The 26,161-nt window shown below is 34.5% G+C and overlaps 1 protein-coding gene across 13 annotated transcripts in view; it reads right to left on the reverse strand.

Annotated features, from left to right (window-relative positions):
* The window catches only part of foxp1b (forkhead box P1b), a 194,094-nt gene that overhangs the window by 47,501 nt on the left and 120,432 nt on the right, over window positions 1-26,161 (reverse strand). For all 13 annotated transcript variants that reach the window (XM_088917906.1, XM_088917901.1, XM_088917905.1 and 10 more), the window contains one exon: window positions 16,842-16,940. In XM_088917906.1, coding sequence (XP_088774032.1) covers window positions 16,842-16,940 — 99 coding nt within the window. The remainder of the gene's footprint in view (window positions 1-16,841; window positions 16,941-26,161) is intronic.

Genomic DNA, 26,161 nt, shown 5'->3' on the forward strand with positions numbered 1-26,161 from the left:
AAGCCTGCTCTAAAATTCAGCTGTAGTTCGTAGCTTTTCTAAGCAATAATTTGTACAATAAATAATTAAGATTAAACTTCAATAGGAAAACAATTGAACTGTAAATGCCCTGTTTAAAACATTTCTGAAAAAAACGCCACACAGAAAACAAAATTAACTTAATTCTATAGGACATTCTCAAAGAATTTTATGTAGGGTGTGGCACTAACCAGGTGCATCATGTACTGTATATACACTTGGAAAAGAAATTAAAAATACAGCTGCACCATGACTAAAGGCGATATACCAGTACAGGCCTGCTGTCAAAAGTTGAAACATCTATTTAATAAGGAAAAACAGTGTCTTTTATTAATTACAATGACTGTAAACTTCTGCATTTGTAGCCGCAAGCAAGTTTCAGACACGTTTCATATACCTATGAGTTATACTTTTCATTTATTAAAATCTAATGAGAGAAAAGCCAGCAATAAAAATATACCTGTGAGCATACAACCAGATAACACCAAGAGAACAGGACATTTAGGTACATGTCCATTTAATTTTTGTAAAATCAAAGTGTAGAATGAACAAGTGTGGAATTCCATGTAGTATTTAGTATATGTCTTTACATTTTAATGACAAAGAAATCTAGTGTGTGCTGTATTACTTCACAGAGTACAACACACAAAATTGAAGAGAGCTGCAGTCATATGTAGTCAGAAAAAAACAGGTGACAGTAAGAGGTTAAGAGGTTTTTAAGCAGACCTATTACAGTAATTCAATTTTTTACACTTTCATTAGACACATTTATTAGACCTTAATATATATTTTGCACTACATACATTTATAGATCATTATGTTTTAGATCAATATCCTTCCAAGGTCAGTAAAATGCTAATTAGCTATTTACCTAAACTTCACCACAACAGTGTCAGATTAAAAAACATCATTATAGTATTACACAATTTTGTGCTTCTTAAGATCCAGAAACATCAAGAACATATTATGAGATGCAATGACTTTTTTCTGACAGTCAGCCCCTGCAGCACACTGCCTTTTATCATCTGTACCACAAATTATTACTAAACAATACTACAGTATATTCATTTTTAAACACCAAAAACCATAGTTTATTTGTTATAATAAATCTAACATTCATTTTAAAATTACTATGGGATTTCACAAATTCTGTGTTTCAGAGACAACTGTATTCAACAAAAACAGATATTTGAATGTAGGTTGTTTCCAAATATCAAACACTGACTGGTTCAAAAACTTTCACACACATAAGGTGTTTATAAGCACTAACATTTTTCCTTTCTAGCGAGGCATAAAATAAGTCTAAATTTATAAGCAAAACCTCAAAGATCCTCTATTCAAACATTGTGCTCTAATTTACAAATTTCATATGAAAATTACAAAGCTTTGCATAAAGGAATGAAATATATATAAAAACAATGGGGAAAAGCTATATTACTGTATCCTGTTTTACATAATTAATTTGTTTAACTGTTTTTTATGTAAGTGTGGGAAATGAGCTATTCAGTGCATTACTCAGCACTGAAATTACTAAAATTTTGAAACAAACCTGTCCCAATATCATATCAGAGTTATTATTGTAAAACTACTAGTTTTCACAATTAAAATAATTGGGATTTGTCAATTGAGTTTAGCTATTACAATAATGCAACACACAAAAATTACATACCGAACCGAGGTGGTGTGTGCGTGGGGTTATGACAGTGTATAGCTGCTTTCAGAGAAATACTGGATTCTTCACAGTGTGTTGAAACACCATTTGAAATTAATACATTTGCAAGTCATTAAATATCAATACAGGTTACTTGCTAAATATAAATGTATGGACATTTGAGCAAAAAAAATTCCACCTTCAGTTCTGCGTCACGACTAAGCAGAAGGATGTAAATTATATTCTAATGAGAAAACATCAGCCGCTCTTCTCCCGGTCTTGAAATTCATGGATTCACGCTTAATGAAGACACACTCCAACCAATGTGCACTCCAAAAGCCAAAGGTCAAAACACATTCAAACAAGGAAAGGCAAAATCAAGGCAAATGAAGACCTCTAAAAGGAACCTTCCCTCAGAGTGGTATGGCAATTAGAGTAATTGTGCAAAAAAAAAGCCGACTTCTCTGAATGATATCAGAAATTAAGCTGCCAGTGTAGGAACAGGTTAGATGAAAAATCAAATTTTAATGTATGCTCCCTCATGTCATCTTGTTTTGTTGAGACATCAAATAGAATTGAAAAGTACAAAATAACAAGCCCTTGAGAAATCAGAGAGGCCAACCTTTTTGATGTTGTTAGTTTACCTTGTTCAGTGCTATCAGAATAATGACATTTTTTGTCTTTAATAGAGGATGATAAAACACGAAACATCTTAAAATTAGAATTACATGGCACGCAGAATGTTAAACCTGTGCAATGAAAATGCGTCTAATTATTCTTCCACAAGAAAAGAATATATCTCACCCTGGTGTTTTACTTAAATGCACAATACAGACGGCATCTTTTTTCTCTGTGCTATGTACCCCTTTACTAAACTGGTAAAATACAAAGAAAACATTTCACAATAAAATGTCAGGTTGCATTCTGTATTTTTGCAAAAATTTAAGACAGAGTCATAATGATGCAACAAAAAACTAATTTGGATTCAAGTCAAAATGTAACCCAATTACCAAAATCCAAAATACATAAACAATGATATCAATTAATACTTTAATTATTAATGCAGAAGTGTTGGATGAAGCTACACAGAAAAAAAATCATTACTAGATTTTGGAGTTTTAAAAACAAAAAAGAGGCAATTTAAAGCCTCCCTCTCTCAAAACGTGCAGATTTCCTTTCCATCCTTAAAACTTAAAACATTAAAAAAATGTTTACAGTTCAAATAAACGGGATAATCAAAGTCACATTCTCCTAAATGTACAAAATATATTTGTAGTGGGACAGAAGAGATATGCAGCAACTGTAAAAACAAAACTCAGACTGCATTTTAATTAACTTTAAAACCACAAACAAACACGTTTCCAGTAAAGCTGGGCCTGTTTTCTTTAAAATAAACAAACTACTACCAGAACTAACCAAGTCTTTCACCTAACAATAACAAATGCACTCTGTAATGTCAGAACTTTCCCACACTTCTCAGTGCTGCAGGTGTCCAGAATTCTAGTTCTAATTGCAATCTAATAAAGTATGTAATTAGGAATGGATTGTTTGTCAGTAATTTTACATTCGGATTAATTAGAACAGAATTACGGCTCTCATTCTAAGAGCAGTTGTGTATTTATAAACCATTAAATTCTTTTTTTTTAAATCTGACTCAAGTATATACAACATCTAATTTACACTTTTCTATATCGTTGTTGCTTTTCTCTCTTCAGTTAAAAACAATCAACGTATGTCTTTTATTGCAACTAGATAATGAATTTCATTTGATGCAAAATGACAACTCCTGCCAAACAATGACTGACTTGATTGTAACAATTAATTATGTGGTAAAAGCCCCAAATCTCTACACCACTGCTGATGGGCTTTATTTCTGAGCAATTTGCTTCAAGCAAACTTTGAAAACAAATCAGAATGCTCAGATCTAGAAGCCAAATGAAAAGGAACAAGCTCAGGACACATAAATGGGATGTCACAAATGGTACACATGTAGACCCATGAAGCCACACCCCATATTCAAATGTAGGTGTTGACCTTACAGGTTGAAGTTAAGGCAAAAGAATGAGTGGTGACAATAAAGTCTTTGTAATTCACCTCATCCCAAACTCTTGTACCTTCAACACAAAAAAAAAACGTCCTATCATTCTCCTGCCTGATGATTTATGGTTTACTAGCTCAGCAAGGTTACGCAACACTGCGTGCCTTCAGATGCATTATTTGAGTCAGTTGAGATTTAATTAAGATCACAGCCTCTAAAATCCCCTTCAAATGAAAATTTACAAAAGACAATGCCGAACACATCCTCATGCAGATTGTTTCCGTTCTGTGCACAGGAACAACACAAACCTAATCCTAGTTTCCATGACGGCAGACAAGAGTCCACAAATTTTGTTTTCTTTTCTGTGCTTGTGTTGTTGTCTTTTGTGTGTCATAAAACCGTGAACCCCAATAATTAAACTGACTGTCAGTAGCCAGGATCTGATGAGTTAGAATGGTCTTTTAAAAACGTCCAAAGGACTCAATGTTACACATTATTCAAATGTGCACCTGTATTAAAAAATCAAAAATGTATTTAGACATTGTTTCTTTTTTTCAACTTCGCTGTAGACAAATCCGCTATAAAATTAATATGCTTTATCAAGTTACTGGTTTCAGCTATTAATTTTGTCAAATGTTTGTCTTCCATATACCGTACTTCTATGCAATGGACAGGAAACACAAGAGGTTACAATGTGATCCAAGTTTCCAGAAAATTGTAAAGCAACAGTAAAGATTGGATATGCCTTGCTTTCCATTTATAAGCATTAAATGCACAAAGTGAAATCTACTCAAAGACAAAAAGGACTGCATTCGTATGTGCTATCTCTCAGAAATCTCCCCTCTATCTCCACGCGTCTTCACAAGTTCACTGCTTGCTTCAGGTTTGTAACAACATCCAAATAGTAACCAAATGAAACAAAGTGGGATCCCCAGAAATACAGCATGTGCAAAAGGCAAAAACAGGAGTGTGAAATGCATACGATATGTTTTGTGAGCCATCCCAAAAAAACGTCTTTGAAGACCGTAAGAAATAAGAAAATGAAAAATTCAGTAGTGGGTAGGGCTCTGGACTCGAACTTGAAGGTTGTGGGTTCAACTCCCGGTTGGGGCACTGCAGTACTACCCTCGAACAAGATATTGCACTCAAGACTTCCTCAGTAAAATGCCAAATGGATACAATTTTAAGTTGCTTTGGATAAAACTGTCAGCCAAATAATATTTTAATAAACAGAAAATAGCCTGGCAGTTTATTTTTGATGGAGGAAGTCTGAAAAAGGATATTCCAGGCACATGCTCGCCCATACAAATGTACGATCCCAGTATTAATGTAATATCTGGTTGCCTGTGTCATGGTTTAGAAATGACAGGTGCTAGCAGCCTCTCTGCTTGACAGGCCACTGCACAAATAACTGCCTTGCCTGAAAGGGCTAATGCACTACTAATGAACAATAAATCAACTTTGATTATAAACTGTCAGACAAATCAGTTCTCACTTCAGCTCTCACACATTTGAGTCAAAGGCAGCTGTGGAACATTACAGTACACAGACAATGTTTAGATTTTCCTCTCTTCCAATTCAATCATTATGTTTCATGTGAAAATCTGTTTTTCTTCTGCTACCTTCCCTTTTCTCATTCTTGTGCATATATAAAAAGACATTTCTATATACACGTTTGTGTGCACATATAGAGCAATATAAGCAAAATAAATATGCTCACTCTGGAGCTCAAGTTTGTGCACAAAAGTCTTAGAAAATGAGAGAAGCTGAGATTAGGAGTGATTATAAATTTGAAAAAAGTGACCTTAAAAGTAAAGAAAAAATATGGGTCTTTTTAAAACATGCATTATGATATTAATTAAAATGATTCTAGTTCAAAGACTCCAGGGGCTTTCACATCATTAAAACTTAAACCACTACTAAGTCAATAACTGTCTTGTAAGTAATACCTCAGGGATATTTGCAAGGGTTAAAACAGTGTGGCAAAAAGGAAGTTTATGCACAGTATTCCAACACTACCACCCATTTCCTGAAAGTTCTGTTTGCAGGAAAATCTTCATATTTGTAGCAGGAAGATTTCACTGTTCACATTTAGGAAACTATTAGGGATAATTCACATTGATATTAAATACTAATAGTACATTTTACAATCATATTCTAAAAAATACAGCTTTATTTCTAATTGTATAAGCAAGACTAACAAGTGAATAAACCTATTCACCATATATTTTCATCTGACATAAAATTATTTGTCTCTGATATCTGGAACATTTAGTCAGCTAAGAAGTGAGAAAAACTTCAGCTCAAGTATTGAAACACTGAAGCAAAACAAGAAGACAATTCAGTCCAAATACACAAATATTGCCAAATAAAACAACACAGCCCATTAGAAATGAATTTGCTTCTACACAAAGTTGACTCAATATCAAATAAAAAATTAAGTCTCTTGAACAGCAGCAATAATAAAACACTGAACACATTTGGTCTGTAGCAAAAACAACAAGCCTTTCGCACTCTCGTCCACAAGTCAAGCAACATAAAGGCTGAAGTGATCCATGCTGCTCCTTTTCAAAAGTCCTGTCTGCATCTAACCTCTTTAAATAATCCAAATGATAATATTAAACAATAACAGTGATAAAATGCCACATAGAGGAAATATAAAGCCTCTTTTCTTCCCCCAGACAAATTAAATTGTCAAGTTTTACACAAGAAAGCTACCAAAATTGCAGAATCAATCATATTGACAAACCTGACAAACTCCATTTAGCTGCCACCGTAAACAGACTGCTGGGCCATGCAGTTCTAATAAGCCTTGCTGTAGTGTCTTTAGCTTCCTCGGGATACAGACAGATTGCACGCGTAAGGGTGCTTCCCAGGCTGACAAGATGCAAAACTATCCAATCAACCACGCCCTTCTCCACCAATCACAACCAGCCCCTAAACATAATCAATTCAAATGCCCCACACAATAGGCCTCCTCTTTCAGTGACTGCAGGTGAAATAATGCCTTTGTGTGGGGCCCTTTAAAGAAACTACAGTTGATTGCTGTTAACCCTTTGACCTCTGCAGAGCTTGTGACCATGCTTTCGAACAATGGGAGGGAGAGAAAAAACAAAAAAAAACATTTAATTAAACAACAGCCGAGTAAATATGGACAAGCTAGTCAGGGAAAAAAAGTAAAACTGATCCTGCTATCTGCTTTTATTGTTCTGCTAAGCAAATACTTTACAGGGCAACTACATTTTAGGAACAAAGTATGTTATGAACAAGAATTAATAAAAGAAAATGAGCTATAAAACATTACTGCAAATATATATTTCATAAGAATGTATATTTAATCCTAGATATTTCTTCTAGTTTTTTTTGTGTCAGTTATGATGCATGTTGTTTAGTACATGAAGACAAAAGGCATTTATATACACATTTATAAATAACTACATTAAAACTGTATATTATAGAAAGAGACCTTAAAGAAACAAATAGTTCTATGGCAAGCTCATAAAACAGGAAAACATATACAGTGTATAGACACATATTTCCATTTAGATTAAAAAGCAATTTAGTTTAGGAAGAGTTCTGAAAATATTTAGAAATTATTATATTTCACATTAAAAGAACTGAAGAAAAACAGCACCCTGCCCCCTACTGGTAGCTTTTACAAATTAGAAAAGGGTAATAAACTCAACCAAAGGCAGAGCTGTCTCAGTTTCGTTCTGAGGTTCAAGGATCTCCAGGCTAGTTTGTATGGTATGTAAAAGAAAAATATGTTGGTTTAAAAAAACACTTAATAAATAAAAAATAATAAAGACCATTGTATTTATGAAAAAATAGGTACTTTGAAACAGCAATACAATATGTCCTTGATTTTTCAATGCTTGAAATATTCCTCCTCCCTGACCAAACAGTATGGGACAAACAGGCATTTTATCAAGACAACTACTGTACATATCAATTCCATGTATTAATAGCTTTTAAGAAGTCCTCAGAACCTGAGAGGTGATTCTTAGATAATATCACATGAATGTGTAAAATGAAAACAAACTGGAAGAGACCTATTTTTACAATCCCTATGCTAATGTTGTTCAAGTTAAACAAAGGTCCAATAAGTTAGTTAGCCAGAGACTATGTCTCTTTCTAAACTATCCGTCTTAAATATAAAAATTAATAAACTAAAGCTTATCTTCAATACTTGTTAAAGAAGTAGTAATTTTCAGGGGAAAAAAGAATATGCTTGTTTGGTACTGTAACATAAAAAGTGTACTCAAGCTGAACTATATATCTTTGCTCGTCTAACAGAACAACCTGTATTACTGCTGGGCATCTAGCCTCCTTTAACTCAGTCTCCCTGGGGTAGCATGTCGGCATATTTTCAATAAAACACCTTCTTAGCAGTAATAGGCCACTGTTCTCATTTCAGTGGTCCCCTAGGCTTCATGATATATTTAGCAGACATACAGTTCAAGCCTCTTCCTTTTTTAAAAAGATTTTTATATTATGGCATTTACTAATCTTATGGCATGCACTATTCTATGTATAAAAAAACATTGATTTGTAAACTTTCTCTTATTAATTTCCAGTTTTAATCTATTCTCTGCTCTATAGCTCCAATATTCACATAAGAAACAGAAAAGGGGGGAAAATTGCAACAGTATATCTAAGCTCTGTCTTCCTCTTATTGTTCTACAGTTTAACTATGAGTAATTAGGCTATATCCTGACCAGATGCAAAGGTAAACCTATCTGTGCCAGCTTCAAAGCTCACATGTACAGTAAGAAGGCACAAATTACTGTCTACCTGTGTTTAGGAAAAAATAAACCAAAAAGATAGTAACATTATCCTGTACAGGTTTCTGATTTCCAACGGACAACTAAACACATCTATATACCCGTCTTTAACTCAATTAAACAAAATCATGCAAAGTGCACACAAAAGTAACATTATACTTTGGATGCTTGCATACCGTTTTTGATATTTTGAAACTTATACTATAATTAAATAATAAAAAAAAACAGTTCTTCAGCAGTATATAGAATTTTAACAACGAAAACCTACCAAGTCACAGAGCTCCTTATTGAGAGAGGAAGAAAAGGAGCTCTTAGACTTCAAGTGTACACAAAACTCATGTTTAGTCAAAAAACAGAGCGATTCTCAAAGCAGGTGTGTTGAGCAAACAATAAACACAGATGGCTAAACTCGCAGAACAACAACAATAGTTTAAAAGTAGATGTGCTTCACTGACTCCTAAACTGTAGGCTTTAACCTCAGAAAAAGATGTGTCGTCTATGGTCCATCTTCTTACCTTAAGAAGACAAGCACCAAATCTCCTTATCTAGGCAAGTTCCTAGTACTAAACACTTGTTTACATAACAGCCCAGGAATAAGGGTTAGCTGACTGATTTACCAATACAATGGCAAGCAGTCCTTATTCTGCATCACTATGTGAAACGACAAGAATAATATTAAACTAACCGAAAGTTTCCTGTTTAAAGATGCCAGCATTTTTTTCTTGAAATTTGTTATGTTTGCTTCTTATGAAGTCTTCTGTGGTTTTAACAGTTAGTCAAAACAGGATACTATTTTCATTTTAAATCATTAAATCCAGAACAAATCTTAGTAAGTTTTATTTGCAACCAGAAAATTGTGGGTGGGGGAATTTTCTTAGTTTATTTTTCAAGTTTTCTATATGAATACTGTAGCATGCTATATTTAGATATATGTTCTTAGAACATTTGAATTCTGCAGGCAAATAAACATGAGCAATACGTAATTGTAAGTACCTGATTTTTTAAAATCTTTTTAAAGTGATGTAAAGAATCGTGAATAATTCCTTTTTTCTGGTGCACTTTTATAAGTTGAGCTGCGCAAAAAATTGAAAAATGCCCTGAAGTCTGGAAAAATTGCTAATATTAAGGTATGAAATAAATGTAAAGAAACCAAACAAAAATAAATTGCTTGTCAACCTTGCTAAGGACCTTTTAGGTGTCACAAACCTGTCCTGTGACATCCCGCCATTTTATGATCTAACAGCAACTCAAAACCTAACATTTCATCCAAAAAACGTTTGCAATCAACTAACATCAATATGAAACATCAATCAGTATAATCAATTGATACTAATCAAGTTTAAAAAGTCCACAACAACATCTACGACTACTTCAATTCAATGTAAATGCAACTAGAGAGTGGACAGATAATATATTAATTAAAAAATGAAATGGAACACACTCTTCATGGGTTAATTTTCTATAACCCTAGGGTTTTAACTTTTCAATCCTGTAAAACAAAGATTCCAATTAGGTCCCCCTGAGAATCTATCTGGTCAGCTGTTTCTAGCACGTACAGTAGTACAGTTGCACAGTAGTATTTGAATGGTCTATTTGAAATGTTGCCAAATTTTGAGAAACAACAGCTCAATTAAATATAGTTTCATTTTCTTAAGCTTCATGTTTTGATAAGGTTGGCTAAATTCTCAAAAATATCAAAGGCTGGTGCAGTGAATTTCATTTTTTACAAAAAATTAATGTGCATGTCTGCAATGGTTCATTTTGTGGTCAGAATTCATACTTTAAATATTTATAATATATCTAGATGCATGTTCTCCCAGAAATTCTGAGTAAAATTTTAATATTTTTTTCAAATTAAAATACTATCTTATGAGGACATTTTGCATAACACACCTGAAGTCACAAATAAAAGGATATGAGCCAAAGAAAAAAAGTATGAAACAGCAGCAAATTATAATATTTAAAAATCTGCTTTCGGCACATTTTGCATAATGGAATTAAGCTCTTACAGGATGTCACTAGTCAACAGTGTTTTGTAATGAGAAAAAAGCAGGATCACAAATGTCTAACACAGTCCTTTTTTAAACGTATGACTTTTCTTAATGAAATTCGCAATGCCAAGAAATTCCAGGTATACTTTTTAGAAAAAAATGCAGTATAGTCTAAAAATTGTGCAAAATAAAAAATGTTAACAAGCCAGTCCACTGAAAAAAAATATTACTCATTATTTCATATGTATAAATTGATAATGATTTGGTATTATTTATTGTTTAGCAGACCTGTGATCAATATATTTAAATTCAATGATTCAATCAACCAAAAAGAGAAAATGCAGTTACACAAACAGCACATAGTTGGCATCAAATAACAGTGATAGAAAACGATGTAAAGAAATAAGAGGGAGGAAAGAAATGTCCTTGAAGCAATATGTAACAGTGTTGTAAAAATGGCAAGAAAACAGAAGACTGCCACTTTAAAAATGTGATGCAACTAAATATGACAGCCATCTGATGTATGAAAGTTACTCACAGTCTGAAACAGACTGTCTGGAAACAGAAGAGATGACTTCATTTAGACAGAATTATCAAAATCTGTTTCTAATATATACAGTACACATAATACATTTTTACAATATGACAAGAAAAACAAACTGTAAAATAGATCCTGATCTTTCGTTACACAAGTGTGCTGTATCTGTGATATGTTGATAATGCTTGGCATATGATATCGCTCAGAAGCAACACATCAAGTCAGCAAAAACGTTGGAAAGTAAAGAATCTTCGCCACACTGTTTCCAGGCCTAGTGGTTTAGGCAAAGATTTCTTTCAACTCGACATTGATTTAATTAAAGACACCCTGTCATACCAATAGAGAGAAATATATAATATACATACAGTATATGTAAATCATATAAAGATTAATCTGTATGGGGAAAATGCTTGCCTATTGCCACATTTTTGGTCAACTGTACCTTAAATAAAGCACTTCTTATACACATAAAAAAGCATTTGGTTCACATTTCATACAATTAAAACTGTCTACACGAATTAACCACAATGAATTGCACAAACGAAAACTACCTTGATTGTTTTGAACAGGCTTTTATTTACAACAACGCTAATTTCGGCAAGGTCCACACCTTCCCTGCACATCCCCAGAAAAACTGCAGCAGCCTCTATTGTCTCGCTATCTCAGCTGGCTTTCCTGCCTGGGCGCTATGCCAGCCAGGCTGGACTGCACCTCATTGTCACTTCGACAGTGGGCTGCTTGCACCAACTGCTGTTATTCAGGGCTTCAGGAAATTTTCTAACCACTGGATGGGCTCCAGTACTGCGCACTAATGAGTTGCAGATTGGAGTGCTTTGGTGTACATGTGTCAGGACAATGCCATGGTCTATAACAGAAACAGTAGTTCAAAACAGTGATTTCTCCTCACTGACAGAAAAAAGCGCACCCTCTGCATTCTGTCAAAAACTGCTACACAGTTGGAATAAAAGAAAAAAGAGCATTTACTTTAATCTTCTACTGCCAACTTAAAATGTGGAAAACAGAAAGAACACCATCACTTGACCTGCAAATGCCCTCTTTGGAACCAGTAAATAGGGGTGAAATATATACATTTACACACATACCTATATGCACAGATACACATACAGTATATAAACAAATTAAGAAGTGAAAAGCAGGCTCTTATCTTTGTCTTTTCTGTAAAGAGGTTTCAAAAGATCTTCAGTAGTTATACTGAGAACATTAAGCAGTTTTTTTTTTCCAATTGAACTGACAGGCTACAGTAGTAGTCTTAGGCTTTTTTAACCCCTTTTATGAACACAAAACAGGAAGCAAATGAATGTGAGCTGCTTTGCTGAAGTCAAGATTAAGCCAAAAATGCACGCAATTATGTGAAGGAAAGATGACCTTACTTTGATTTGGTCTCTGACTGACTCTAATCTCACCTAATTTTAAAAGGCTGGTAATCGTGTGATACTAACAAGTAAAGGAAAAAATAAAATCATACAAAGGCAGTATTTTGTAATAGCCTCAGAGATGACGCCTCAAGCACTGCAATTTCATTTTCCTCTCCCCATTTTTGTGGCTTTGTTTTTTGGCAACCAGTGGAGCGCACATTTGAATCATTATTTTTGATTTACTAGGCAAACCAGGAATACAGAAATGGTTGCTATTGCATTATGCTTTCTTACACTGAAGTAATCTATGTTGCTGAACTTATATTTTCAATAGATACACGTATTAAAGAGATTGTTTTCTTTCATGTACAACCATTATCGGGACAAATGGAAATAAAACCCCAAATGAATAAAAACTAACTGTTCTAATACTACCAATCTTGAATTTACTAGTATAATCTAGGAATTAAGCTTATGACTGTGGAACCATGTTGACATAACATCTTCAGCTCAGCTGCGCATCACGTAATCCACTATAGGTGGCAGGAATCTTCCCATGATTCCTAGCAGAGTGGCATAGTTAAACACTCCAGCTTCTCAGCATTGCTACAAACGAGACTAATTTTCTTTCTGCAGTGCCAGTGGACTACCAGCAAGGGTCCGACAGTGTTGTTCCTAATTACCTATTCCTTCACTCTTGATCCTGTGGCTCTCGTAATTAGTTACCTGGGGCTGCAATCCAATTTGAAGCGATGACAAGAAAGTGATCCATGAAAAAGTAATAAGTTAAATCCAATTTCAGCCGGCCTCTAATTAAATGCACATGGAACTAATGACTCAAACCCTACCATTTCAGTGATAATGGTAATTAGCGAGGTGGGAGTCACTCTCTCTTTTCCAGAATTGTAGGTGTAAACCATGAGGTAAAGTGGCAGGGACACTCCTAATTACATGTGTCATTTTGTCAGTAATTTACTCACTTTTGACCAGTCAAGTATGTTTAGCTATTCTCAGCTGCCACTGCAGCTGTTCTAATATTTTGTGAAATTAAATGCCTTAAGCAAAAGCATATGCAGCTCTAAATTAAACTTTTCTTACATAATTTTGACCACTGAAACCACCCTCTTTTAAAAAACAAAACCAAACTGCAATTTAAAGCTGACTACAAGTCAATCTCTTTGGATGGATGCATTTTTATGTGCTCTTCACTAATTTTTTTCAATATCATTATTCCACTTCATCAACTTATTTTTTTTATACATAAGTGCATTTCACTTACTAACCTCTCAGCAAAATTTAAGCATTCATGGTTTTATTTACTCCCAGTAAGAATGCTAAACAGGTGGGGGTGTTTCTAAGGCAGTCTGATAATTTCCAGTACACTCTAGAGAGGAATGCCCACCCAAACATCTTATTGTGAAAAAAATCTTTTTGTGGTGAAAATGATTAAGTCATTCAAGATTATTCACTTAGATTTAAGAAAGAATATATACATCAATACCACCTACTGGATATTTTACGCATTAATCACCTCAAAACTGAAATACAACAATTTTCCATTTGTGCACAAATAATTCACAGAAAAAAATGAAAGAAGTCAGGTAGCAAAATTATAAATTTCAAAATAGATATCTATATGTGGTGCATATACAGTATATGCATTACATAAACTTGAGCTTTGTAGACATTCGCATACAGTACTTGTCATATACTAATTCAAACAACAGGGCCAGAATCTCTCAGGTGCCCAGAAATTTTATCTGTTATGTATTTTGTCTTTTTTGTCTTTATTCAATCATAGATTATAAGAATTGATTTAACACTTGCAGCTGATCTGCAAGGTTTTCTCCCAAAATTTATATCTCTCATCCAAAATTCATAATATAATACTTGAATTCTGGCACATTGCTCACATCAAATAGACAAATGTTGTTTGTCATTTTGACCAGTCGTGGTCATTTTGGAACTGATTCAAAACTGATTCAAAACATATACTGTATTTGACTGGATTTTTGACAAAGGTTGTATTGTAATTTAAATTGATGCTACAAATTTTTTGAAAACTACATGTTGGAAATACCGTGAATTAAACTTTAATATTTTATAACTTAATGAGCACATATGCAAGCCCAGCAATCATTATCACCACAGGAATAGGCTTTCAAAAACCGACGTTAACTCCAGATCGAAAGAGGGAGAGAATATTAACAAATAATACTCTTTCGCTATTTTCACTTTTTTATTTTATAGCCATCCAAGAGAATAGTGTTTAAACTTTCAGTAAATACTTCAAAGACATACACTGTGATTAAATATACAACAAAAGATTAAACTTGTGATTTTCAAACAGCACAGATACTCAAACAAAAAAGAGTTTTTAAAAAAAAACCTTTTAACAGCTTGGGCTATAACATACTGTGTATCATTACAGCATGAGCAATTTACAATTTATTTAGATGCCATATTGAACTTGTGAGGCTCATAAGCTACAAGAGGCTAAAAAAAACGACTAGGCTTTCTTTTCAATAGCTGAGTGACAGGTTGGGCGAGCTCTCTGTATACATTAATAAATTAGAATTTTAATTTTGTCTTTGTCTGCGGGAGATGCTCTAGTACTTCAATATGTACCAACAACTGGCTGTGTAGAGGAATCTGCGATGTGGCCTCCTCTGTTGACCTCTGCTTCACAATCCCCAGCCTGACTATGGAAACTGTTTAGTTTGATCCTTTCAACTTATTTGAATCCTGACAAATAAGCTCACAACTGAAAGGTCAACACAGTCATATTTCATCCTCTGGCGCTATTCTTAAGACATCTGCACAACAAAGAACGTCTTTCAGTACCTGACATTAGACCTAGCTGGTACAATACCTCATTAAAAAATGCTCCCTATGGGAAAAAGCGTATTAAATATTATATATATCAGGCTGTGGTATTAATTACCAAAAATGCCCTCCAGACATTTACATTTATTCACTATCATACAACCCTTATGCTCTAAAGTTGATGTACATTCTTTTTTATTGTTATTGGTAAACCACTTTCTAATACTGAAAATACTGTAATTTAAACAACTGTAAATATGTTAGCAGGAGTAAATACATATCTGTTTCATACTGTTTTGATATATATTTCTTCAAAGAGAGACAGATGCTTTATACACCCTAAGGACTATTGTTAAGATCACTGTCTCAAGTCAATCTCTCTTCCCTGCTCCACAGTGCCCCCTGCTGTCTGAGGCAATATTCACTGAGTAGCTGAAGCTATTCAATTTCCTCAGGTCAAGAGAGATTAAAAAACTACACAAATGTTAAGACTGCAGATGGACAAAACAATTCTAGCTTAACGTGTTACTTTCAAATATTATTAATGTCAAAACTACAATTGGAAGGCTACTGTTCTAAAATCATCTCTGACCTAAAGAGAATTTGTCAGGCTCTGATAGTTCATATCTAAACCACTATAACATGCAAGGTATTACTTTTAGTCTATAATAATACTGAATAATAAAATAATAAAGATTTTGGAATATTAGATGTAATCATAACATGTTTACATATTATTATTGTTGCTTTATTTTGGGATAAATGTAAATCATGCCGCAGAAATGCAAAATTAAGTGAAAGAAGGCTCAACAGTTCCTGCTCCCATTCCACTCATCACCTGGGATATTCTGGATGTAGGAACCAAAACAAAGAGATCTTTGCAACATATTTACTTTATGATGAAGACGTGAAGTGTAGTTAGAGCTTTGTCACCATCTAAATTCTGCAGTGTTGCCTACGGATTAAACAATACATATAAACCTGAGGGGCCACACAGAAAAAAAATAATTATACCTTTTACTCTTTCAAAGTAAATAATACCACACAACATGTCACATTTGTAAACATGACATGTGGAAGTGTTTCTCGGAGTTATTATGTTTCTTGGCAACTGTAAAAGAAACGTAATGTATGTTGTAAGGCAAAATACTGAATACTGCATATATTAACAGTAAAACAAATTACTTTTTTTTAAATCGTTGCATTGAAGGTAAATGTTTTGTTTTTATTTAGGTAATCTATCCCTAATGTATACTTCAAATCTGAAAAAAAAGATTACTATGTAATAGAGTTATGATCAAACACACAAGCTTAGTATAGTTTTTTCTTGATTTCCTGTTTATGCACTTTTTTTCTTGTACACTTTGTCCTAAGAATAGAATGCATGCAGCAAACAAATAAGAAAAAAAAAATGAACAGCCTAGTTTTGAGAATTTAAATTTTCCACACAGAGATATGAAATGCTAATTTTTTTTGCCCCAAACTTGAGATGTTTTCCATTTCGCAATTCAAGATTTGCATTATGAATGGTCAAATTCAGAGAAGGATGAAATGCGGTGCAGTTAAAACTTTCAGAACTGCCGGCTCCTTTTAATCTGAAAGAAGGCGGAGGTCCTTACCTGCAGCCCTGTCTGTTTCTCATTGCTCTTGGGCGACTTCAACCCACTGCTTTGCTGGTGCTGTTGGTGCAGCAGAATTTGTCGCGCAACTTGAAGGGCCTGAGAAAGGATGAAGAAAAGGCAGGACATTTTAATATTTTGTTTGGAACACTTCTCATGGGACTCCATTCCTTTGTAACACAACAGATGTAGCCTAAATAACAACTTGTTCTTGGCTGTCGATAAATAACAAAACAACTCACACTGTGTTGTGAGCAAAACAGACAATTTTTCCATCTTGGTTTCCTTCGAATATATTTACATAGTTTCCTCTGTTATCTCTGCTGAAATTGTGTTCTCATAAAACATAGAAGTTAACAGAACAGCTACTGCATGTGAGGAAAGAATTATGTATGTTAATAGTCAGGGGGCTGATAAGCACCAATTTAAGCAGTTTCTTCTTCTATGAGTAACTGTTAAAAAAACATATCCATAGCAAATTGTCTAAAGATAAATTACATTATTAAACATCATTCCTTTCTTTGCTAAAATACCTGTAGTAGTACAATCTCTAGACCAACAGGAACCAAAATTAGGAACATTAACTATGCATATTTTGCACTTGCAACAGACACAAGAATTACCATATACTATTTTCTGATTTTCACTTCCTTCTAAAGCAAAGAAAAAAAAACGTTTATTACTGCTGAAATCTCTGTTAAAGGACGTGGCCTTCTCAGTGGAAAACAAAATACAGTCCAGTCACATGTTTATTGCTTCAGCTACTCCCTTTTCCCTTACGATAAATAATCAAACATGCCATCCAGAACAAACAAGAAAAATAATGGTCATCAAAACGACACAGATACCAAGAAAAGCAACCAACTGTTCCCACAGCAAGTTATGTGCCTCACACCTACACCAGTAAACCATCTGAGTAAATAACGTCACTCATTCTTTCCATGTTCCACAAACGATTACTCCCACAATTAAACAAACAGTCAAGAGGCAGATCCAAACATTTTTTTACTAAATACATGATTTTCTTTAATTAAATGAATGGATTTCTGAAGAACTGCCCATTGCTATCCAGTAAAAAAAAAGCGTCTAGAGGAGAACCAAAAAAAAAAAAGCTTTCAACGTTTTCCAAGATCGTAAAGCTTCATAACAAAACTCTTTACAAGAGACCTAGACAGCTCTGTGGCTGCGGGACACAGCTGTGCTGTACGGTAGTGTGCTGACCTTCTGCATCAGAAGGTTTTGTGGGATTACATCATAGAGCTTCATGTTAGGGTGGAATATGACCACAGGCTACAGACCGAGGCCAGTCTTCCAGCATTCACTCAAAGCAGGGATCTGCGCTAGAAAATACAGCGAAAGCTGCCGAGTCTCTGAGGTGGGAAAATTCATAAGTAGGTTCCACTGAGCACTATCTGAAAAAGGAGCAGGAAGCTATATAAAAAGCATATTTCCTCTTTTGACGAGATTTTTGGACTTTACAGTAAAGACAGCTTTACAGAAGCACTGTGAAAAGTATGTAAATAAATTAGATAAATTAATGAATTGCCTTTATATAGCGCTTTTCATCCTAAAGGGTTCTAAAACACTTTACATATAAAAGAGCACTATTTCATCCACTACTGAAGAGCAGCACCTCCTGGGTGACATGCAGTAGTCATTCTGAGCAAACAGCTTCGATACACAACAGATAAGATATTTAAATCTCAAAAATTACCCTCCACACAAACACACAATCAGTGTCCATTCACCTGTTTAATTGAGGATCCACAATAAAGTAATAACATTTCCTCAAAAATAAGCACTACAGAGGATACGTGAAATTCAGTTAAATTTATAATTTTCACTTTAAGGACACTCCTCAACAAAACTGATTACCCTGATTTATCAATAAACTGTTTTTTTTTCAGAAAATAATAAGTTTATTTACAATGATTTCCAACCTTTGTAGATCACATTAATGCTTCTCTCCAAGCCCTTTATTTTTTTATCTGTTAAAACATTTCCTTTTCTTTGGTTTATAAACATTTCACCTCCTGTCTTGATCAGTTAGACATCCATTCATTAAGTGTTCCACACTTAAAACTCTAGAATCCTAAATAAGAGTCAAACACTAATTTGCCCCACTGCCGACTCCTGAAAGTAAGAAATCTGAAAAGACAATGAAAAAAAATCTGAAAGATCCAAAAAATATAATTCCACAATTTGCTCCTTTAAAGTAGAAATTATTTACATTTTGATAACGAATCAGAACATGCTGTCATGATTTTAAGTAAGATCTGATAAAGCCTGATTTGATCAGAGAGGCAATATTTGACCTATAAAAAGTAATTTTGGAACATTGATGAAAAAGCCACTGGAAATAAGCTGTAACTACACGCACAGTAGCAAGGTTTCTGACTTTGAAATGAGAACTCAAATGGGAAAGCCCCCATAGAGCTCACTGTCAAAAGGGCCATTTTATGTGGCTTTAACTAGTGGACAGTATGAGTTTTTTCACTCCTACGCAAAATGAGCAATCAAAAGAAATTGTGCAGCATAGACGATAAAAACATAATCTAAATATAGTGCTAAATTACATGTGCATCAAAACTTGACATTTAACACTAATTCTAATTAAAATACTTTTACATCCGTGAGAAGGGAACACGGCCTTTCATTTTGACATTGTTTTATGACAGTTTTGTAAAATCCAAAGCTAAATACTATCAAAGTGCACGTCAAATATGTTTAGTTGCTTATTTCAGCATTTTCAGCTTAACAGGGAATACGGAAGTAGGTATTTCTTTCAAATAAAGAAAAAAATAACTTTTTGAGCCATAAAAGTACACACAACCCCAGGCTGTAAAAGAAAGATATCAAGTTATAGCCGTTAAAACGGTGTTCTGTCAGATAATGAAAAGTACTGTTGAGTGCTGAAAATATTCTTCCAAGAATATCTGAAAAAATTAGATCTCAGAATGAACAAGAGATTAAAGACAGAGGAATATACCACACTCTTGCCTTGATACTTGCGCTGAAGCTGTGATCTGGCTGTTTCAATGAAGTGGGGGTTTCAAGAATATGAAGGAAAGATATTTGAATAAACAGGAAGTGCTGTGTGGCTGAAGCACATTCTGAAATGAAAATGTACTGGAACACTGCCCTTTCCAGGCCACTGAAGGAGCCCTGTCTTCCTACTAGCACAGAGTACATTGTCTGATGGAGAACAGACACTAACAACAGTTTACTGACCAGTTTAGATTTCTTACCGTTTTCAAATAAAGCACTTAAAACAATTACTGCAATCATGCCAATGATGAACCAAAACCTGAAGAAATCATATCCAACATTAAAAGCTCATTAAAAAACACACCCCAATAATTAACAAATGTGGAAACAAAACAAGATTGAGGAACCAAAACTCTGAGTGGCTTCAAAACGTTTAGGGTAGAAGGAAAATAAGATAAACGAGCTTGCATACATGCTCTTGGGTGTGCCTTCCAAACTGTGCACGAGTAGTGTGTGGGTTACATTTCAAATTCAAACTCTCGGAGAAAGCAGATGATGTAGATGCTACAAGGAAACATTACATGGCTTTGGAATAATTCACACGCGAAAACAAAGAAAACCCTCCCCAGAATTCTGTGAACAAATGCATTGTTACCGAGGCAAAAATCCGACTAGTGCAAGGGGTCTGATTTGTTGTTTAGCAAGTAGTCTGTGGCTGCCTGTCATTCTGTGCGCTAATGCTGCCCTAAAATAACTCATTGTGAGCTGTCACTGGGATGTTTACATAGCACCCACTCTTTTCTTCATACAAGGATTTTTTTTCCCTTGGAATTCATCTTCTTTTGATCTTGCATTCAAAGGTACTGTGGCTTGATAGACACACAAGTCTAAAAGCAAATCCAGACGCCAGAGATAAACTGCCAGTGTATGACAGGCAAGAGCATCGAAAGCTTATAAAAATGAGGAGAACAGCATGTTGTCTGAGTACTACAATGGTACAAATCAAGAGACATATTAGGTGGAACTGATCAGATACAAAAACAGTTCAAAAGACAGATAATAGAAACAGGCGACTGGGTTACAAAGGAACAGAACCATTAGATGCTATAAGCAGGATTTTTGTATGTGAAAAGAAAAAAAAATAGCAATAAGTATATCTTAAAAAGCATTCTTTTAAAAATCATACTATTTTAGTGTGTGAGGCAGTTGTTACAATGTTTAATTACCGCACTTTTTCAATACTACTAATCAATCATTTTTTAACAAATGCTACATTTTGTTAATCTCTATTTGGTGGACTGCAGTTAAATATTCAGCAGTGTAAGACACTTAACATTTAAGATGCTTTCATTAGAATTCAATGCTCAAATTGTTTGTAGCACAACTGTTAATTAATAAGAAACGGACAAAGAACAGAAGATTTACATGCACTCTTATAATGAAGCCTGCAGGTATTGCTGATTAAAAACACCCTCCAGGATCTGACAAGGTCCCTCTTATCAGCAACAAAGACTTTCTATTTGGTATTCTTGTCAAATATAATGCAGCCAATCTTTTTTACATATGTTCAAAGTTCACATCACTCTCATATTACTGTATTTTACATAATAAACAACTATTCTCTTATCTGCACATACGTCCACTTAAAATTAGCAAATAATACCTTTTGAAAAATACCAGTAATGGCCTGATATCCCAGGGGTTTGAAGGAATGATAAGGCAAGCTGTTAAGCAGTAACACAGTAATGTTTTAGTCCTATGTCCTCAGTCCTAAAAAGCAACATTTTGTTGGTGATACAATATTTTATACTTAGATGTTTTAACTTTAATTACTTAGAATAATTTCAGAAATGGGTTTCATGTTTTTTTTTAGTCAAAGTTTTACAAATGCTTTTTTTTTATTTCCAGCAGTGATAGTCCACACCCAGTTTACTTTATCCCCTCCTGAAGAGGGTCTTCCTTCATTTATTACTCATTCTGTTAGGAAAGTTACTACGCATATCGGCTAACATGGCAAACTCCTGTGCATCTGCAGTCAAGCCTTCTATGTCTACAAACATTGAAATACTAGAAACTTCTAGCTGAAAAGTATTAGTGCTAGCAGGAGGAAAACAAAAATAAGGCACAAAGACTTCCCAAGGGTCACATGCCACTATCTCTTTGAAACATTTATCAAAAAACAAATATTGTACAGAAACATTGAAAAAATGAACTGCAGAAAATGGTGGTTCTAAAAATGACCAAAAACTAAAACAGTGGTTTTGTTCAACGCAGAAGAGTTTCTTTCTCATGTTATCCAGGGGGAACATGTCTTTCTGAAAAAAATTAAGGACTGCTTATTTGTTCAGGTCTATCACAGGAGACCACTCTATATTCCTTCTATTCAGTGATGTCCTAGACTTGAATGCCATAGAAGACCTTGAATGTGAAATGGCTTCAAACTAATTGCTCTAATTGCTTGAAGATGTGCAGGCAGGTGAAACTCGATCCCCCTGGCCATTGTAGAGACCAGGAACAACACAGGAATGTTTACACAGTGGTTGGAGTTTAATAGACAGGAGACCTGAGCTTTCAGACAGCCGGCAAAAACACTGCTAATAGGTTACCTCTTAATGTAGTCCTCCTTTTAAAAAATACCATTTTTGCCGTCTGCATGGCAGTGTCCTAAATGTCAAGGTTATCTAGCTGACTTTCTGAGTGAGCACACATCTTAACGCACCTGACATTTATACCAGAAATTCTATCCTCCATGCATTTCATCTTTAAACAAGATGCCCATTATACATCAGTCACCTTGTAAACAAGCTCATCTCTTTTGCTTTCCAGTTTTTTTTTTCCTCAATGTGATATTTTTGTCAATCAGATGAATCTTGGTAGCTTCACTGTAACTTTAGTTTGGGCTATTACAAATATGACTTAAAAATGCTGTGCAGTCAGTGCATTGCTTTTGAATTTGTCTGAGCTTGTACAGATCTTTAGGACTGCATATTTTTCATTCAAATGCCCAATATATGAGGTGGGGGGAAGTGAATGCATGGACATATATTAATGGACTTCACTTACAGTAAGTGTCATTTTAATTGAAATGCATATGATTTGGGATAAATTCTTGAAAATGTGTGAGCGGACAAGCAGAGAGGATAAAACTATTTGTATTAATTGCATTTTCTTGTATTATAGGCATTTATCTGCAATGCAAAATAGAAAGGTAAATTTTCACTATTAAGTATATAATTAATGCCATTTCAAAAAAGGCTCTCCACATGGAAAAAGGCACCAATGTTCAGATCCAACACATTACAGCCCATCTACAAAATGCTCTCTAACTGATGTTTAGATTTCCAAACTAATTCATGTAGAATACATAAATAAATCAGTGTTTCATATCCACTTCAAACCACTATATCCCATTCCTTTGCAACACTTTTCAGCAAATCTATTAATATTTATGACAACACTAAACATTTCAAATTGCCATGTTTAAACAATATAAAACTCAGCATGCAATTATGTAAGATACAAGCCGACTTCAATAAAAATCTAATTTTGTTTATTCACCCGATAACAGGTAGCACTGTCTTACAATTGTTTTTTTTTAAAAAATGAAACATTCTTATTTTCTGAGCCTATTTAATATTTTATGCACACACACACAAAAAAAACAATACAAATGGAAGTAAAATCAAGGAAATGTGATGGATGATGAAATGGTGGGAGATTGGGAGAGAGAAGCAGAATTGGAAGAGTAAATACTGTCCCCCTGAGCGGTTCCCCTTGTAACTCTCAATGCAGGCAGTGCCTGGTACCGAGGACTGCCCTGCACATTGGAGAGGTCACCTTAGCTATGCCAGACTGACAGGTTCAGTTTACAGCAGGCCATCGTTTTGTTTGGATTTTCTGGCCTTGCTCAACACCAGCTTAACAACAGATGGCAAGAAAACTTTCATTATGCTGCTGAGGCCCAAACTGCAAACAACCACACAGAACTGCCAACGGATTAACTGTCTGTGTGCTGCAAGGAGCCAATATGTGGCAAAAGAAGATTGCGAGCAAGAGCAAAAACATTTGTTTACACGTAGTAACCTAATGATTTTGGAGCATTTTAATTAAAAGAGAAACTTCTGATTTTGCTGCTGTATCCCAAAAAATACATTCTGCAGTTACTGGCTACATTTTGAGGGGATCAGAAGGCATTTGCACTTTTCTTTACTGTTGATTTTAATGTCTGGACTCTGAGGATCTTCCCCTGCAGGTTATAAGACAAGAGGTGACAAAAATGGTTTGTATTTCTCTGAATCGAAGAAGACAGCTGCTATAGTTAAAGATATGAATTCAAATGATGTTAGAAGTATCAATATATTCCAAGTAATGAAATTACAGTTGAGATGCAAATATCAGCTTTTACTGATTTATCTACTGGTCACTAGTTTTTTTTTTTGTTTAACCACAACCAACCATACTAATCAGACTACATTGCATTGGACCACCCAAATGTTAGTGCTGTACCACAACTTGGCATGAAATGGCCATTTTCTCACACCACTAATTGTTCAAATCCCAAGAATCCTGAAAGTAATATTTACAGAATCCTGAAAGTGTTCATCTCCCCTTACAATTCTGAAAAATGGTTGATAAATGCTTGTTTTCTCTGTGATCTTTTAAATCTATCTAAATATATGATTATTATCTTTTCAGTTTTGTTTCAAGTAATGCAGCAAGAAAAGTCATCTGAGGTCTTTGAGGACATCTGAATACACTTACCCCTAATGTTGCCAAGTGGTTCTCCACAAGTATGTAGGTGTTCTATTCTAAAACCATGTATATACATTCAGATTTCTCTTTCAAATGCCTTCTATACTATTCTAATCCAATCTCCACTCATATGAGACTTCATAGAGTGTGAAAATGGATGTAAAACAATACCTGTGGCACTTTTAGATTTGAAAGATGTAATTTGGTTTATAAAAAATATTTTACATTATGGGGACTTCCCCACATCCTGTGTTTGTCAGGAGTTCTCTTTGTGGGAACATTTTCTCTCATTTTGTCCCCATATTGGTAGAAATTCATGCTCACCCACTGACACACAAACACGCACAGTACCATTCTTCCAGTCTAGTCTGATCATAAAATCATAAAACACAACTTTCGATTGTGACTGAATAAATGAACAAATCTCTTTTCCACCAAGGAATTTTAGGAACAGTCTCTCCACGGTTATTGAATGAAAATTGTGTTTATTACTCCTTTAGTGTGGTGTAAACTCATAAACACCATCCAAGAGTACAAGGAAAACTGTCAACTAAATATTGTTTCCCTCGTGTGCTGCTCTTCCAAGTCAATTACACCTTTCAACTTTAGAGGCATTGTATGATAAACTGGCAGTAAAAATCATTCACATTAATACACCATTGTGCATCTGCTGCAAAAGGTAATTAAAGAAGTAAATGACTCATAAGAATAGACATATTAGCTGCAAAATGAAAGGCAACTGAGCCGCCACATGAAAATATGTACCATTAAGATACTGCATTTTCATATTCTTGTAATCAGCTCCAGTAGCCTGATGCTTATTTAATCCACTTCACTGCTAAGTCTATCAACAACTGATTTCGCCATTCTCTCCCTACTTCACATTATGCCCAGATACTTGGGATGAATAGAATCACTAAAGCGAGGTCACAAGAAGGAAAAATTGACTGGGGGAGAGAGAAGTCAAAGCTTTAGCTTCATTTATATGACAAAGAAACTAAGCAGGGCAGCACACTGTACTTGTCTGCCTCTCTGAGATACCTTAAGGGGTGTCCAAAAGCACATTCTTCCCTCGTTAATTTCAAAGAGCTTTTGAAACAAATACCAAACCACAGATACATATGTGTATTAATTCCAGTGCCTGCCACTCTGATATGTTAATGGTTATGAACTGCTCTGCTGTATTGCAGTCTGTATTTGTTTCAAACGTGTTTTTATACCTGCCAAGAATAAAGACTGAAAGCTATATGCAATTATTAGGTTGCATTCACCTAAAAAATGTTTTTTTTAATTAGAATTTTTTTTAGAAAATCAGACTGCTGCCTTTTTGTGAGCTAGGCATCACATTTCTTATGATTCTGTGGTGTTTTTTTTTCAATAGCCATTATTAATTCCCCTGTGAATATTTACATTATAGAGATTTTTGAAATGTTGCCATTATAGAATCATGGAGGAACTAACCAATACATGCCTAAAATGCTGAAAACAATTATAAAACTATAGAACCAAAAACCATCCCAGCTTTTTATTCTAGTAGCCCCCAGACTGTGTAAACACACACTATAGGGTCACTGCTCTGG

This window comes from Atractosteus spatula, chromosome 5, assembly GCF_055471065.1.
Source record: "Atractosteus spatula isolate fAtrSpa1 chromosome 5, fAtrSpa1.hap1, whole genome shotgun sequence".
Taxonomy (NCBI): Eukaryota; Metazoa; Chordata; class Actinopteri; order Semionotiformes; family Lepisosteidae; genus Atractosteus; species Atractosteus spatula.